The sequence below is a fragment of the Oncorhynchus kisutch genome, linkage group LG17 (assembly GCF_002021735.2).
Source record: "Oncorhynchus kisutch isolate 150728-3 linkage group LG17, Okis_V2, whole genome shotgun sequence".
Classification (NCBI taxonomy): Eukaryota; Metazoa; Chordata; class Actinopteri; order Salmoniformes; family Salmonidae; genus Oncorhynchus; species Oncorhynchus kisutch.
The window spans coordinates 31,015,138-31,029,212 of NC_034190.2; the positions used below are offsets into that span (position 1 = coordinate 31,015,138).

The 14,075-nt window shown below is 39.2% G+C and overlaps 1 protein-coding gene across 2 annotated transcripts in view; it reads left to right on the forward strand.

Annotated features, from left to right (window-relative positions):
- Nucleotides 1–5,331: 5,331 nt before the first annotated feature.
- LOC116354388 (uncharacterized) overlaps nt 5,332–14,075 on the forward strand; it is a 29,114-nt gene continuing 20,370 nt past the window's right edge. For both annotated transcript variants that reach the window (XR_004203575.1, XM_031793539.1), the window contains exons 1-3: nt 5,332–5,690; nt 6,046–6,108; nt 12,414–14,034. Coding sequence is in view for 1 of the 2 variants with exons in the window: in XM_031793539.1 (XP_031649399.1) it covers nt 6,083–6,108; nt 12,414–14,034 (1,647 nt within the window). In the remaining variant the exon portion in view is untranslated. The remainder of the gene's footprint in view (nt 5,691–6,045; nt 6,109–12,413; nt 14,035–14,075) is intronic.

Here is a 14,075-nt window from a genome sequence, read left to right on the forward strand (position 1 = left end):
TGTTGTGGCTTGAAAATGACATGGTTGAAAATGACAATGACATGGTTGAACCCATGTTGGGCACCAGAGTGGTGTAAGGTTTGAAATGCATCCTTTTATTGATCTATTTAGGCACAAATGTTGTTGCCTACATCCAGTGTGTTTCTACATTGTGCTCAATGCTTAAATTAGTCAACTTCACAGGTATGATGAAATGGTCTAACTCTTTATGGGAAGTTGGAGCTCCTCGGAACCAAAGCTATAAAGGGCTCAAAACTCTATAAGTAAAACCAAATACATTGTATGATTGATAGTGTGTCATAGATTTTTCATGAGTTTGTAAAGCCACAACCACATGGGCTCAGTGAGAATGCAGCACTTGTTTACACTGTTTATTTTAAGTGTGTTTGTGTTAGGAAACAGATACAGTGTAGCTGAGTCGGTAACACCACAACTCTAGTCCACATATTGTCCCTGAGCCGGAGACCGGGGTTCACCTGTGGCACAGGCAAATGTAGCATGATAGCAGGTCAGCTGATGGAGGATTCAAAATTCTCCAGGGGAATCGGATACATAGGCATTCAACTCACAGTCAGACTGCTCCCAACTCTTGTTCACATATAAACTATGGTACTGAATCGTCCCATGTTTCTCCAATATAAATGGAGCTTTAAATATGTTCCAGATTGGGTCCTTCAAAAAATCTAAGAGCAGAAGATCAGCTTGGGTTTCCCTTTTTGAGACACCTATAATCTCGACAGTATACCATTTTCATCTCCACTAGAATACATTCTCATGATCCCAAATGAACTTTCATTGCAAGTTGGTACGCAAAAATGTACCAGGAGAAGAGTAGCCCTATGTCACAACAAAGACATCACACAATGTTATAATGAAACTTGGCGTTGTCAACGAGTCAACGTTATCACAGAGAGCACATTTTTCATGCCCTACAGGATGTTGGAGCTAAAAAGTCATGTGGAGGGATATCTTATCTCTCCTGTAGGTAGATGGGTTGATGGTATGACAGTAAACACTAAAGTGTTTTCTCATTCTCTGCTTCTCACGTTATGCGGGTCAATATTTGACAGGATAGAACAAAGAAGATAAGCGGGACTCGCTAAAAATCCTGAACCTGACCAGATTCAGAGTGTTGAATAGTCACATGGTTGCAGGTGTGATTGTGGTTCTGACATGTTGAGATAATAAATAGTATTTCCATCCTTAATATTGTTGCCTGGATATCCTTATCAAATGAGTTTTACCATTACACATGGAGATATTCATGACCCATAGTAAATTATTTTCCTGATACATTTCAGTCAATGAACCTCTCTCATAGAGTGCATGGCTAATTGGGCCAAATTTGGTACCTGTCAAAATTATACCTGCTGTCACGACTTCAGCCGAAGTCAGGTCCTCTCCTAGTTCGGGCGGTACTCGGCGGTCGGTGTCGCCGGTCTTCTAGCCATCATCAATCGACTTTTCATTTTCCATTTGTTTTGTTTTCCTCACACCTGGTTTCAATTCCCTCATTTACTTGTTTTGTATTTAACCCTCTGTTCCCCCTATGTCTTTGTGTGGGATTGTTTATTGTTTTGTGTATATGCACGTTAGACTGGTTGCACTGGGTCACTGATCAACACTGGGGTTTTAAAAGTATGTGGAGCAATGAGTCAGAACACATTTTTCATGCCCTAGCCCTAGATGGGTTGATGGTATGACAGTAAACACTAAAGTGTTTTCTCATTCTCTGCTTCTCACGTTATGCGGGTCAATATTTGACAGGACAGAACAAAGATGATAAGTGGGACTCACTAGAAATCCTGGACCTGACCAGATTCAGAGTGTTTAATAGTCACATGTACAGGGTTGCAGGTGTGATTGTGGGGTACAGTAAAAATATTAGGCTCTGAGCTTCAACATGCAGGACTAAGTGAAATTAAAATGGTATTAAAATATAAAATGCACTAAATACAGTCATGGCCAAATGTTTTGAGAATGACACAAATATTAATTTTCGCAAAGTCTGCTGCCTCAGTTTGTATGATGGCAATTTGCATATACTCCAGAATGTTATGAAGAGTGATCAGATGAATTGCAATTCATTGCAAAGTCCCTCTGCCATGCAAATGAACTGAATCCCAAAAAAGCATTTCCACTGCATTTCTGCAGAAGGCTTCAGGGCGCCCAAGACCGTCTCCTAAAGTTGATTCAGCTGCAGGATCGGGGCAACACCAGTACAGAGCTTGCTCAGGAATGGCAGCAGGCAGGTGTGCGTGCATCTGCACGCACAATGAGGCGAAGACTTTTGGAGGATGGCCTGGTGTCAAGTAGGGCAGCAAAGAAGCCACTTCTCTCCAGGAAAAACATCAGGGACAGACTGATATTCTGCAAAAGGTACAGGGATTGGACTGCTGAGGACTGGGGTAAAGTCATTTTCTCTGATGAATCCCCTTTCCGATTGTTTGGGGCATCTGGAAAAAAGCTTGTCCGGAGATTACAAGGTGAGCGCTACCATCAGTCCTGTGTCATGCCAACAGTAAAGCATCCTGAGACCATTCATGTGTGGGGTTGCTTCTCAGCCAAGGGAGTGGGCTCACTCACAATTTTGCCTAAGAACACAGCCATGAATGAAGAATGGTACCAACACATCCTCCGAGAGCAACTTCTCCCAACCAAGCTCCCCAGACCTTAATCACATTGAGAACTTGTGGTCAATCCTCAAGAGGCGGGTGGACATACAGTGCCTTGCGAAAGTATTCGGCCCCCTTGAACTTTGCGACCTTTTGCCACATTTCAGGCTTCAAACATAAAGATATAAAACTGTATTTTTTTTGTGAAGAATCAACAACAAGTGGGACACAATCATGAAGTGGAACGACATTTATTGGATATTTCAAACTTTTTTAACAAATCAAAAACTGAAAAATTGGGCGTGCAAAATTATTCAGCCCCCTTAAGTTACTACTTTGTAGCACCACCTTTTGCTGCGATTACAGCTGTAAGTCGCTTGGGGTATGTCTCTATCAGTTTTGCACATCGAGAGAGTGAAATGTTTTCCCATTCCTCCTTGCAAAACAGCTCGAGCTCAGTGAGGTTGGATGGACAGCATTTGTGAACAGCAGTTTTCAGTTCTTTCCACAGATTCTCGATTGGATTCAGGTCTGGACTTTGACTTGGCCATTCTAACACCTGGATATGTTTATTTTTTAACCATTCCATTGTAGATTTTGCTTTATGTTTTGGATCATTGTCTTGTTAGAAGACAAATCTCCGTCCCAGTCTCAGGTCTTTTGCAGACTCCATCAGGTTTTCTTCCAGAATGGTCCTGTATTTGGCTCCATCCATCTTCCCATCAATTTTAACCATCTTCCCTGTCCCTGCTGAAGAAAAGCAGGCCCAAACCATGATGCTGCCACCACCATGTTTGACAGTGGGGATGTGTGTTCAGGGTGATGGGCTGTGTTGCTTTTACGCCAAACATAACGTTTTGCATTGTTGCCAAAAAGTTCAATTTTGGTTTCATCTGACCAGAGCACCTTCTTCCACATGTTTGGTGTGTCTCCCAGGTGGCTTGTGGCAAACTTTAAATGACACTTTTTATGGATATCTTTAAGAAATGGCTTTCTTCTTGCCACTCTTCCATAAAGGCCAGATTTGTGCAATATACGACTGATTGTTGTCCTATGGACAGAGTCTCCCACCTCAGCTGTAGATCTCTGCAGTTCATCCAGAGTGATCATGGGCCTCTTGGCTGCATCTCTGATCAGTCTTCTCCTTGTATGAGCTGAAAGTTTAGAGGGACGGCCAGGTCTTGGTAGATTTGCAGTGGTCTGATCCTCCTTCCATTTCAATATTTTTGCTTGCACAGTGCTCCTTGGGATGTTTAAAGCTTGGGAAATCTTTTTGTATCCAAATCCGGCTTTAAACTTCTTCACAACAGTATCTCGGACCTGCCTGGTGTGTTCCTTGTTCTTCATGATGTTCTCTGCGCTTTTAACGGACCTCTGAGACTATCACAGTGCAGGTGCATTTATACGGAGACTTGATTACACACAGGTGGATTGTATTTATCATCATTAGTCATTTAGGTCAACATTGGATCATTCACTGAACTTCTGGAGAGAGTTTGCTGCACTGAAAGTAAAGGGGCTGAATAATTTTGCACGCCCAATTTTAAAGTTTTTGATTTGTTAAAAAAGTTTGAAATATCCAATAAATGTCGTTCCACTTCATGATTGTGTCCCACTTGTTGTTGATTCTTCACAAAAAAATACAGTTTTATATCTTTATGTTTGAAGCCTGAAATGTGGCAAAAGGTCGCAAAGTTCAAGGGGGCCAAATACTTTCGCAAGGCACTGTACTAAAACCCATAAATTCTGACAGACTCCAAGTATTGATTATGCAAGAATGGGCTGCCATCAGTCAGGATGTGGCCCAGAAGTTAATTGACAACATGCCAGGGCGGATTGCAGAGGTCTGGAAAAAGAATGGTCAACACTGCAAATATTGACTCTTTGCATCAAGCCAGAGCCCGGACTTGAACCTGATCGAACATCTCTAGAGAGATCTGAAAATAGCTGTGCAGCGATGCTCCCCATTCAACCTGGCAGAGCTTGAGAGGATCTGCAGAGAAGAATGTGAGAAACTCCCCAAATACAGGTGTGCCAAGCTTGTAGTGTCATACCCAAGACTCAAGGCTGTAATTGGTGCCAAAGGTGCTTCAACAAAGTACTGAATAAAGGGTCTGAATACTTATGTAAATGTGAGGTTTTTTTTTCTCGTTTTTAGCAAACATTTCTGAAAACCTGTTTTTCTTTGTCATTATGGCATATTGTGTGTAGATTAATGAGGGAAAAACAATTTGATAAAATGTAGAATAAGGCTGTAACAGAACAAAATGTGAAAAAAATCAAAGGGTCTGAATACTTTCCGAATGCACTGTATAAATTATAGACTTATGTGCGTAGATTGTCATCTCATCGACATTCCCATGATCTCAAAAAAATCTCTTTCATTGCAAGCTGGGGCACAAAAGTGTACCCTGGGACGAGTAGGCCTATGGCATAACAAACACCTTACACAATGTTGTAATGAAGCTTCGCAAATGTCACCCACCATGCCAGTCTAGTGACATTGTCAACGAGTCAACGTTGTGATATCTTGTCCTACAGGTCTATGGGTTGTTTAAACACTGAACTGTTGTCTCACATTATGCAGGTAGATATTTGCCAAGATTCCTGGAGGAACATAGGGCCTGTACACATGTTTTCTAATGTGGCCAGTCATTGGCTGCTTTCTTTGCCTCAGGCCACATGACAAGATAGAACAAAACTCTAATTGTGTTTCTCTCCTCTTCATACCAGATAAAAGATTCACAAGTAAACAGATTATGAAAATGGATTTGCTTTCTCATCTTTGGTTTAAAGGTGAATGGTCAGTGATGAAATCTCACAACTTGTTAACTCGGGCATCTCAATCTCTGATTTTCCCACTTCTGATTTCTTCTCCTGGATGGGTCATTCAAGTGGTTATGTCCTAGTCTGAAGCTCGTATTTCCCACTTGGAAGCATTAAGCTGTGAGGGGTGTGTTTATGATAATGATGCTTGCTGACTGTTATAAAAGCCTCAAGTAAAGCAATATCCAAAGTGAGGAGAAGAAATCAAAACTGTCAAAGTCAAAGTCATGGCATAATCAACTCGCACAGGTATGTTTTTCTTTATTTGAAATGCTTGAGATGTGCATTCATAGTGGTACAAATCCTAACAAGATCAACAAGCAAAATTAGACGATTTCCACTTTAATTCATTTCCTGGCAGTTACTGTGAAAATGCAAATACCTTACGCTTTCAAAGAAATGTCTCTGCTTATTAAACCACCTTGGAGATAATGCTAGAAAGATCAGATTATATGTAGAAGAAGCACTTGCAAGACTCGTTCAAGTGTGTAACACAAATATGATTTATGTTTTGAATTATGACTTCATCTTTGAAAATGTATTAATTAATCAGATGTTGATGAGTAACCTATGAAATACAAACAATGCATCTAGTCAAAAACAGACTTAATAAAGTACAGAAGTGACCAGAAGAGAAGAAAATGGCTTCCATTTCCATGACCGAGAGGTACTATTTCTTTAATGAACTATTTCTATTTCTTTAAGTCAATGGGTTTCACAGTGCACCACAGTTGTGTGTCTAGTATTTTGAGATGCTGTAATAAGATCCATGGTAAGTAAAGGTAAGAGGACATAAATGGTTGTATAAACAACATCATTTTGAGGATGGTATTGAACCCAATTAAATGTAAGAAATGTTGGACCCACTTATTTGTACTATTTGATACTTTATATGTACTTCATGATACTTTAGAAAGGATGTATGTTTTGCTTACATTTAAATATATTTTAGTACTTTTCCCCACATTGTCCAAATTGCAGAATACCTGCCCCTACTTAGAACTTAGAATAAACAATATGCTCCAAGTTTACTTTTTGAAAGCAAATTATTAGTATAATAAAAAAGCTATGTGTGCCAGAGTATACTGTAAATATTACTGAAAACAGCAAAAAGTAATATTCTTCTTAACTATTCTATTTGAAAGTTAAGGACCAAATGACAAACTGAAGGTCATACTTTTTCCCTGATAGAAAAAAAAACATTCAAGTTGATTAGGAGCTGTATTTCTTTAACACAAGATTTTGAAATGAACAGGTCCTGTACTATTTAGCAACGCTAGCAGGGGCACAACATTCACTAGGGACAGGGGGGACATGTCCCCCCCACATTCAGAAATTACGTCATTGTCCCCCCCAGTTTTGTCATTGGAATGTGATACAAAATGAGGCAATGGTGTGCTTTAGGACCATGCGGACGTCTCTGAGCAGTCGGGTAGGCTGTTTGGAGTCTTTATCCGACCGGATAATTTTTTTTACAAAACTGTTGCGCCAGTGAATGCTAGTAATCATTCGTATTTTAATCAGCCCTTGCATTTGCAAAGAAAATTAAGTCAGATGTTTTATGAATACTTTTTACAATGGCAACCACAGTCACTGCCCGATGAGTCACTCAGCTTACCTTCCTGTCTTCACAAAACAGTTTTTTTGCTGGCTGCACACCTAATTAGGGTGAAACCTGTCAAATCTAGACTATGTTCTAAGAGAAAGTAACATTATGTGACTATATTCAGGTATATTAGGACTCCCGAGTGGCATAGTGGTCTAAGGCACTGCATCTCAGTGCTTGAGGCACTGGTTCGATTCCAGTCTGTATCACAACTGGCCATGATTGGGAGTTCCATAGGGCGGTGCACAATTGACCCAGTGTCATCCAGGTTTGGCCGGTGTCAACAGGCATTGTAAATAATAATTTATCCTTAACAGACTTACCTGGTTAAAGAAAGGTATCAAGTCAGTATATTGACATATTCACATAAAGTACCAGTCAAGATTGGACACACATTCAAGGATTTTTCTTTATTTTTTACTATTTTCAACATTGTAGAATAGTAGTGAAGACATCAAAACTATGAAATAACACATATAGAATCATGTACAGTAGTAACCGAAAACGTGTTAAACAAATATATTTTATATTTGAGATTCTTCAAAGTAGCCACCCTTTGCCTTGATGACAGCTTTGCACACTCTTGGCATTCTAGTTGTGATGTCTTCACTATTATTCTACAATGTAGAAAATAGTACAAATAAGAAAAACCCTTGAATGAGTAGGTATGTCCAAAGGTATGTCCAAAGGTATGTCCAAAGGTATGTCCAATGGTATGTCCAAACGTATGTCCAAAGGTATGTCCAAAGGTATGTCCAAACGTATGTCCAAAGGTATGTCCAAAGGTATGTCCAAAGGTATGTCCAAATGTATGTCCAAAGGTATGTCCAAAGGTATGTCCAAAGGTATGTCCAAACGTATGTCCAAAGGTATGTCCAAAGGTATGTCCAAACGTATGTCCAAAGGTATGTCCAAACATATGTCCAAAGGTATGTCCAAAGGTATGTCCAAAGGTATGTCCAAAGGTATGTCCAAAGGTATGTCCAACGGTTTGATTGTTATAGCATGTCTTTTGAAAAAGTTACATTTTTATTCAAAGTCAAATGTTGCACCTCCCACAGTTGCACCTCTCACGCAGAAAACTTTCACACAGAAACTGTCATTGGATAATGAAACAAAACAACGAGACAAAAATTCCACAGCTGCACCTCTCACACAGAAACGGTCATTGGAAAATGAAACAAAACAATGCCCATCCTTAAAATATGTGTTTCCGACACTGATATGCCAAGTTGAAACAACAAAACTCACTATACTCTGCTCCAAGATTTGTGTTGTAATGATTATACAAACTTTGATACACTTTTTCTCGATAACCATTTTAGATACAGAAGAAGAAGTCTGAATATTAATTAAAGATCTTTCATCTAAATGATATGTTTTTGTACTGTATTTCAGAAAAATATCAAATGTTCTGAAAATATATGTTTAATTATCACGTGGAATGACCCAAATTCCTTATGAAGATGGCACATGGTATGGTTGTATGAGTTTCCATGGTGACATTACTTTTCTCCTGATTGATAGTCCTGTATGTATATTCTCATTACAGGGCCACAAGCGGTATCACTGGATCAAATGTAGACCATTCGCTAACTAGACACCAGGCGATTGAAATTCATCCATTGGATAATATCAAAGTTGACCTGAATGAGGAGGGAACAGTTAGAAGATGGACAGTAGGCAAACATAATCTGAAGGCAAACAAAACAGTGTTACTCATGGGAGCGACTGGAGTGGGAAAATCAACTCTCATCAATTATATTGCCAACTACATCCTTGGGGTCAATTTCGAGGACAACAAAAGATTCCAATTAATCCCAGATGAAAAAAAGAGTCAAACTGAATCTCAAACTACTGCCATCACTGTGTATGAAATCTTTGGTTATGAAGGGGACCGTGTTCCTTTTTCAGTTACAATCATCGACACTCCAGGATTTGGAGACACAAATGGGATTGAACAAGATCAACTCATTACTAAAAACCTTCAAGAATTGTTTGAGTCCGAAAATGGAGTGCACCAAATTGATGCCGTGTGTTTTGTTGTTAGAGAGGATGAGGTTCGTCTCACCCTCACCCAACGCTACATCTTTGAGTCCATCCTTTCCATATTTGGAAAAGACATTGAAAACAATATCCTTGCACTTATCACATTTGCAAATGGAGGCAAGCATCCTCCCCCTGCTCTTAAAGCCATTAAGGAAGCAGGGATTCCATGTTCAAAAGAGAAACTGAAATTCAACATTACATCTTTCACAAACAGATCAGCTGATCCACATATAATAACAAATAATAAAAGACATTGGGTAATGGGAGAGAAAAGCATGACAAAGTTCATCAACCTACTAACAACGCTGGAAACAAGAAGCTTGCAGCTGACCCAAGAAGTGCTAGCGGAACGCAGACATCTTGAGGCTTGTATTGATGGGATAGAAGATCAGCTAAAGATAACCCTTGACAAACAGATCGAACTTAAAGAAATTCAAAATGTCTTGAAAGAAAACAAGGAAATGATAGATGCTCAAAGGGATTTTGAATTTGTGGTCACCACTAATGAGCTTGTAAGGGTTGATTCTGAAAAGATGGCAACCAACTGCAACAACTGTGAAATGACTTGTCATCTAAGGTGTCCATTAGCCCCACAGAAGCTGTTATTTCTTTGTGACGCCATGAGAAACCGCCAGTGTAAAATTTGCCCTGGAAAATGTTCCTGGAAAGATCATGTCAAAGAAAAGGTGGTATACCAGATGACTCCAAAAGTTGTGAAGAAAACATACAATAATATAAAAGTTGAGTATGGACAGGGACTAGGTGGAAAAATCACAGCGGAGGATGTGGAGGAAAAGATTCAGTCTGAGATACAAGAATCAGAAGACAAAGGAAACAAACTGCTGGAGACTTCATACAAATGTGTGGCAAGGCTGGAGGAGATTGCACTAAGGCCCAATCCATTGACAGCAGAGGAATACATTGATTTTCTGATTCATAGAGAAACAGAAAATATCAACAGGGTAAAGAAACTTCAGGAAATGAAGGCAAAAGCTCTGCTGATATCTTCAATGACCAAGGAAAAACTTGAACAAGGCAAGGGTTCTTAAAAAAATGAAAGGATGGACATCGCATGATTAGCTATACAAACCAGTAAGATTGTGTAAGGTTTGATGGAATCATCTTGACAGAAGAGGTCCTCAAACAAAAGCTGACATAGACACTGAGTGCACAAAACATTAGGAACATCTGCTCTTTACATGACATAACCTGTCCAGGTGAATTCAGCTGTGATCCCTTATGGATGTCACCTGTTAAACCAACTTCAATCAGTGTAGATGAACGCGAGGAGACAGGTTAAAGAAGGATTTTTCAGCCTTGAGACAATTGAGACATGGATTGTGTATGTGTGCCCATCAGAGGGTGAATGGGCAAGACAAAAACATGTAAGTGCCTTTGTACGGGGTTTTTCATGCTCATCAGTGTGTATCAAGAATGGTCCACCACGCAAAGGACACCCATCCAACTTGACATAACTGTGGGAAGCATTGGAGTCAGCATGGGCCAGCATCCCTGTGGAACACTTTTGACACCTTGTAGAGTCCATGCCCCAATGATTTGAAGCTGTTCTGAGGGCAAACGTGGGTGCAACTCAACATATTTACAAGATGCACTATGTCGAGGGACATCTTTACTGCAACGTGATTATGTGATTATGCTCATAATGAAAATATCCAATAGGAGCATATTGGACTGCAACAATAGGTTAACAGTTGACAATGATTTGTGTATCAAACATCATTAGTTAGTTAGATACTAAGTCACAAAATGTATCTTGAAACTATTAAGTTGGTTCCTATACTGTAGTACTATACTGGAGTACTATACTGTAGTACTATACTGTAGTACTATACTGTAGTAGTAATGTTGATTGTGCAATACTTTTTACTTTATATTTAACAGTCAAACAGAATGTAGAGCAGTGGGGATGGGGAGACATTGCAATGTAATGGTCATTGTATGTTTTGTTTCAGTAGGTTTACCAATTGTTTTCATTTCCATGTATTGAATCAATCACTCTTAAGAACATGCATAATGGAACATAACTGTTGAGGTGTCTTGTGAAGACAGGCATTAGAATCAGCACTGTTATTGCACAAACAATTTTAGTCAACTTTAAATAGAATTTGAAGTGATTTCAAATGAGATCACCAAGGCTGCGGTTACAAAGGCAGCACAATCTTTTTTTTCACTAATTGGTCTATTGAACAATCAGATCAGCTCTGAAAAATATCTGATGGAAAGACCTGATGTGATTGGTCAAAAGATCAATTAGTGGAAAAAATATCAGAATTGGGCTGTCAGTGTAAATGCAGGCCTAAGATCCGGGTGGATTACATCCACATCTATCCACATCATGGAATGTTGTCTTTTTTTGTTTTCACATGTATAGGAATGCATCAGTCCAGGTATGTCATGACTATGTTCTATTAAAAATGGTTTTATTTTCAACCAACATTATATCTAATTTAGATCATATATGCATATGAGCATCTTGCATATTGCAAGTGAAGTTTGACTGATAATGCCTCGCAAGTGTCTGCATCTAATCGCAGGGGACCACCTGTTTGGAAGGTCTAATGGACAGCCTAACAGTCCAGGAAAATTAAGAATGCTTTTACACTACATTTTGCTGAGGTCTACAGCGATCGATCTGGATCCCTTTTTCTTAACGCGACGAAAGCACTTTTAGGTTGTCACGCCCAGTGGGGATTGAAATAATTTTACTTTATATTACTGTAGAATTTTACTTTATTTTAATAATTTACTTTCCCTTTAGAATTGCTTAAAACAATATAAGCACCGCAAGCACTTCTGAACCATTCCCATTTGAGATAGGGACTAAACAAGGCTGACCACTCTCCCCACTCTTATTTTCCATGAGTCATCATGTTAGCAGAGATAATTAGAAAAGATATGGACATAACAGGGGTCACCATAAACCAACAGGAATTTTAACTTTTTCTATTTGCATATTTAACAGCTTTGGTAGTGATTCTCGGATGTTTCTTGAATATCAGATAGCACTGTTGTTTTACTCAAAATACTCAGGGTTTAATTTGTACTTTTAGAAAAAAAATTATACGAATCAAGATTAACGTAGAAGACGTCCCACAATCCCTAAATGTAGTTAAATCCTTAACAAATACATTCAAATTTTTAGGATGCAATACCAGGAAGAATAAAACACAGCTCTACCATAAGCGCAATATAGTGTGTTCTGTATTAAATATGTGTAGTCCTACTACATACCATTTTTGCGCTGGTATTTCATGTTTAATTTATATTTTTATATATATATATATTTTTTTTTACAGGCAATCAGCAAGCGCAATGAGTTCAGAATATAAACCCAGATCCAAGCTTCTGCATGCTGACATTATCAAAGATTGTAAACAAACCAGTCCAGGACCTCCAACAAAGCATCTTCTAATGACAGAGAAAGAGATTCTGCATGACAGTGAAAATATCAGGCGATGGACTTTTGGTAAAAAGGACCCGAGCAAAATGAACCGAACGATATTGATGATGGGAGAAACAGGAGCAGGAAAATCAACCCTCATCAATGTGATGGTGAACTACATCCTTTGTGTTGATTGGGAGGATAAATACAGATTTGAAATCATTGCTGATGAGAGTCAAAGTCAAACTAGTTCACAAACAACTGCCATCACTGTGTATGAGATCTTTGGTCACGAAGGTGATCACATTCCATTTTCTCTAACCATCATCGACACTCCAGGATTTGGTGACACAAGCGGAATAGAGCAAGACAAACTCATCACAAAAAATCTACAGGAGCTGTTTCAATCTCCAAAAGGAGTCCACCACATTGATGCAGTGTGCTTTGTTGTAAAAGCTGCACAAGTGCGCCTCACACCTACACAGCGGTACATTTTTGATTCTGTCCTCTCAATTTTTGGAAAGGACATAGAAAATAACATTGTGGCACTCAGTACTTTTGCAGATAGTGGGGAGCCTTTAGTCCTTCAAGCACTGGTAATGGCAGAAGTTCCATGTGTCAGAAATGAACTTGGTACACCTGTTTACTTCAAATTCAACAATGTGTTTGCTGGTTTACAAATGGATGAAGATGATGAAGAACATAATGATGAAGAGGATGAAGAGGAGGAGGAGGAGGAAAATGATGAGGTGTGTCAATCATCTTGGAAAATGAGCATGAAAAACATGGCCATGTTTTTTGAATCACTATGTACAATGGAAGCAAAAAGCTTGGTATTAACACGTCAAGTTTTAGAGAAACGCAAACAACTGGAAATGGAAATCCAGACATTAACAAAGCAGCTACAAGTTGCAATGCAGCAGGCAGAAGCACTGAGGAGGGTCAGCGACCAATTAGAACAACATGAAGAGGACATGGAAGCCAACAGAAACTTCTCCATTCTTTTAGATGTAAGTGTGAAGGAGAAATGTGCCGTAAACAAGAAGGCAACAAATTGTAATTCTTGCAGGGAAACTTGCCATCACCCTTGCACAGAATATTTTGGGTGTACACGCATGCAGCAAGACAGATGCACCGTCTGTATAAAGAAATGCAGCTGGAACGATCATTGTAAAGAGAAGTTCATTTATGTCTTTAAAACAGAAGAAGGTGACTCAACGTACCTAGACCTAAAGAGAAAGTATGAAGAATTGGAAGGTCAATCGCTGACAGCACAGATGTTCCTCATCATCTTTTTGAATGAACTTCACCTGCAACTCATTGCCAGCTTAATCTTAATTCTTAAAATAAACAGCATTGTTCAAAAACTGGATCAGATCGCTCTGAGACCAAATCCAATGAGCGCAGCCAAATACCTTGACCTCCTGATTGAAAAAGCGCAAAGGAATCACAACCCCGAGAGAGTCAAGACACTGACAGATATGAAAGAGCAAGAAAAGCTGAAGAATAACTTTGCCAATCTGGTTCATGAATAAGTGAGTAAATATTGCATTTAATGTCTTCTCCAATACCTTCG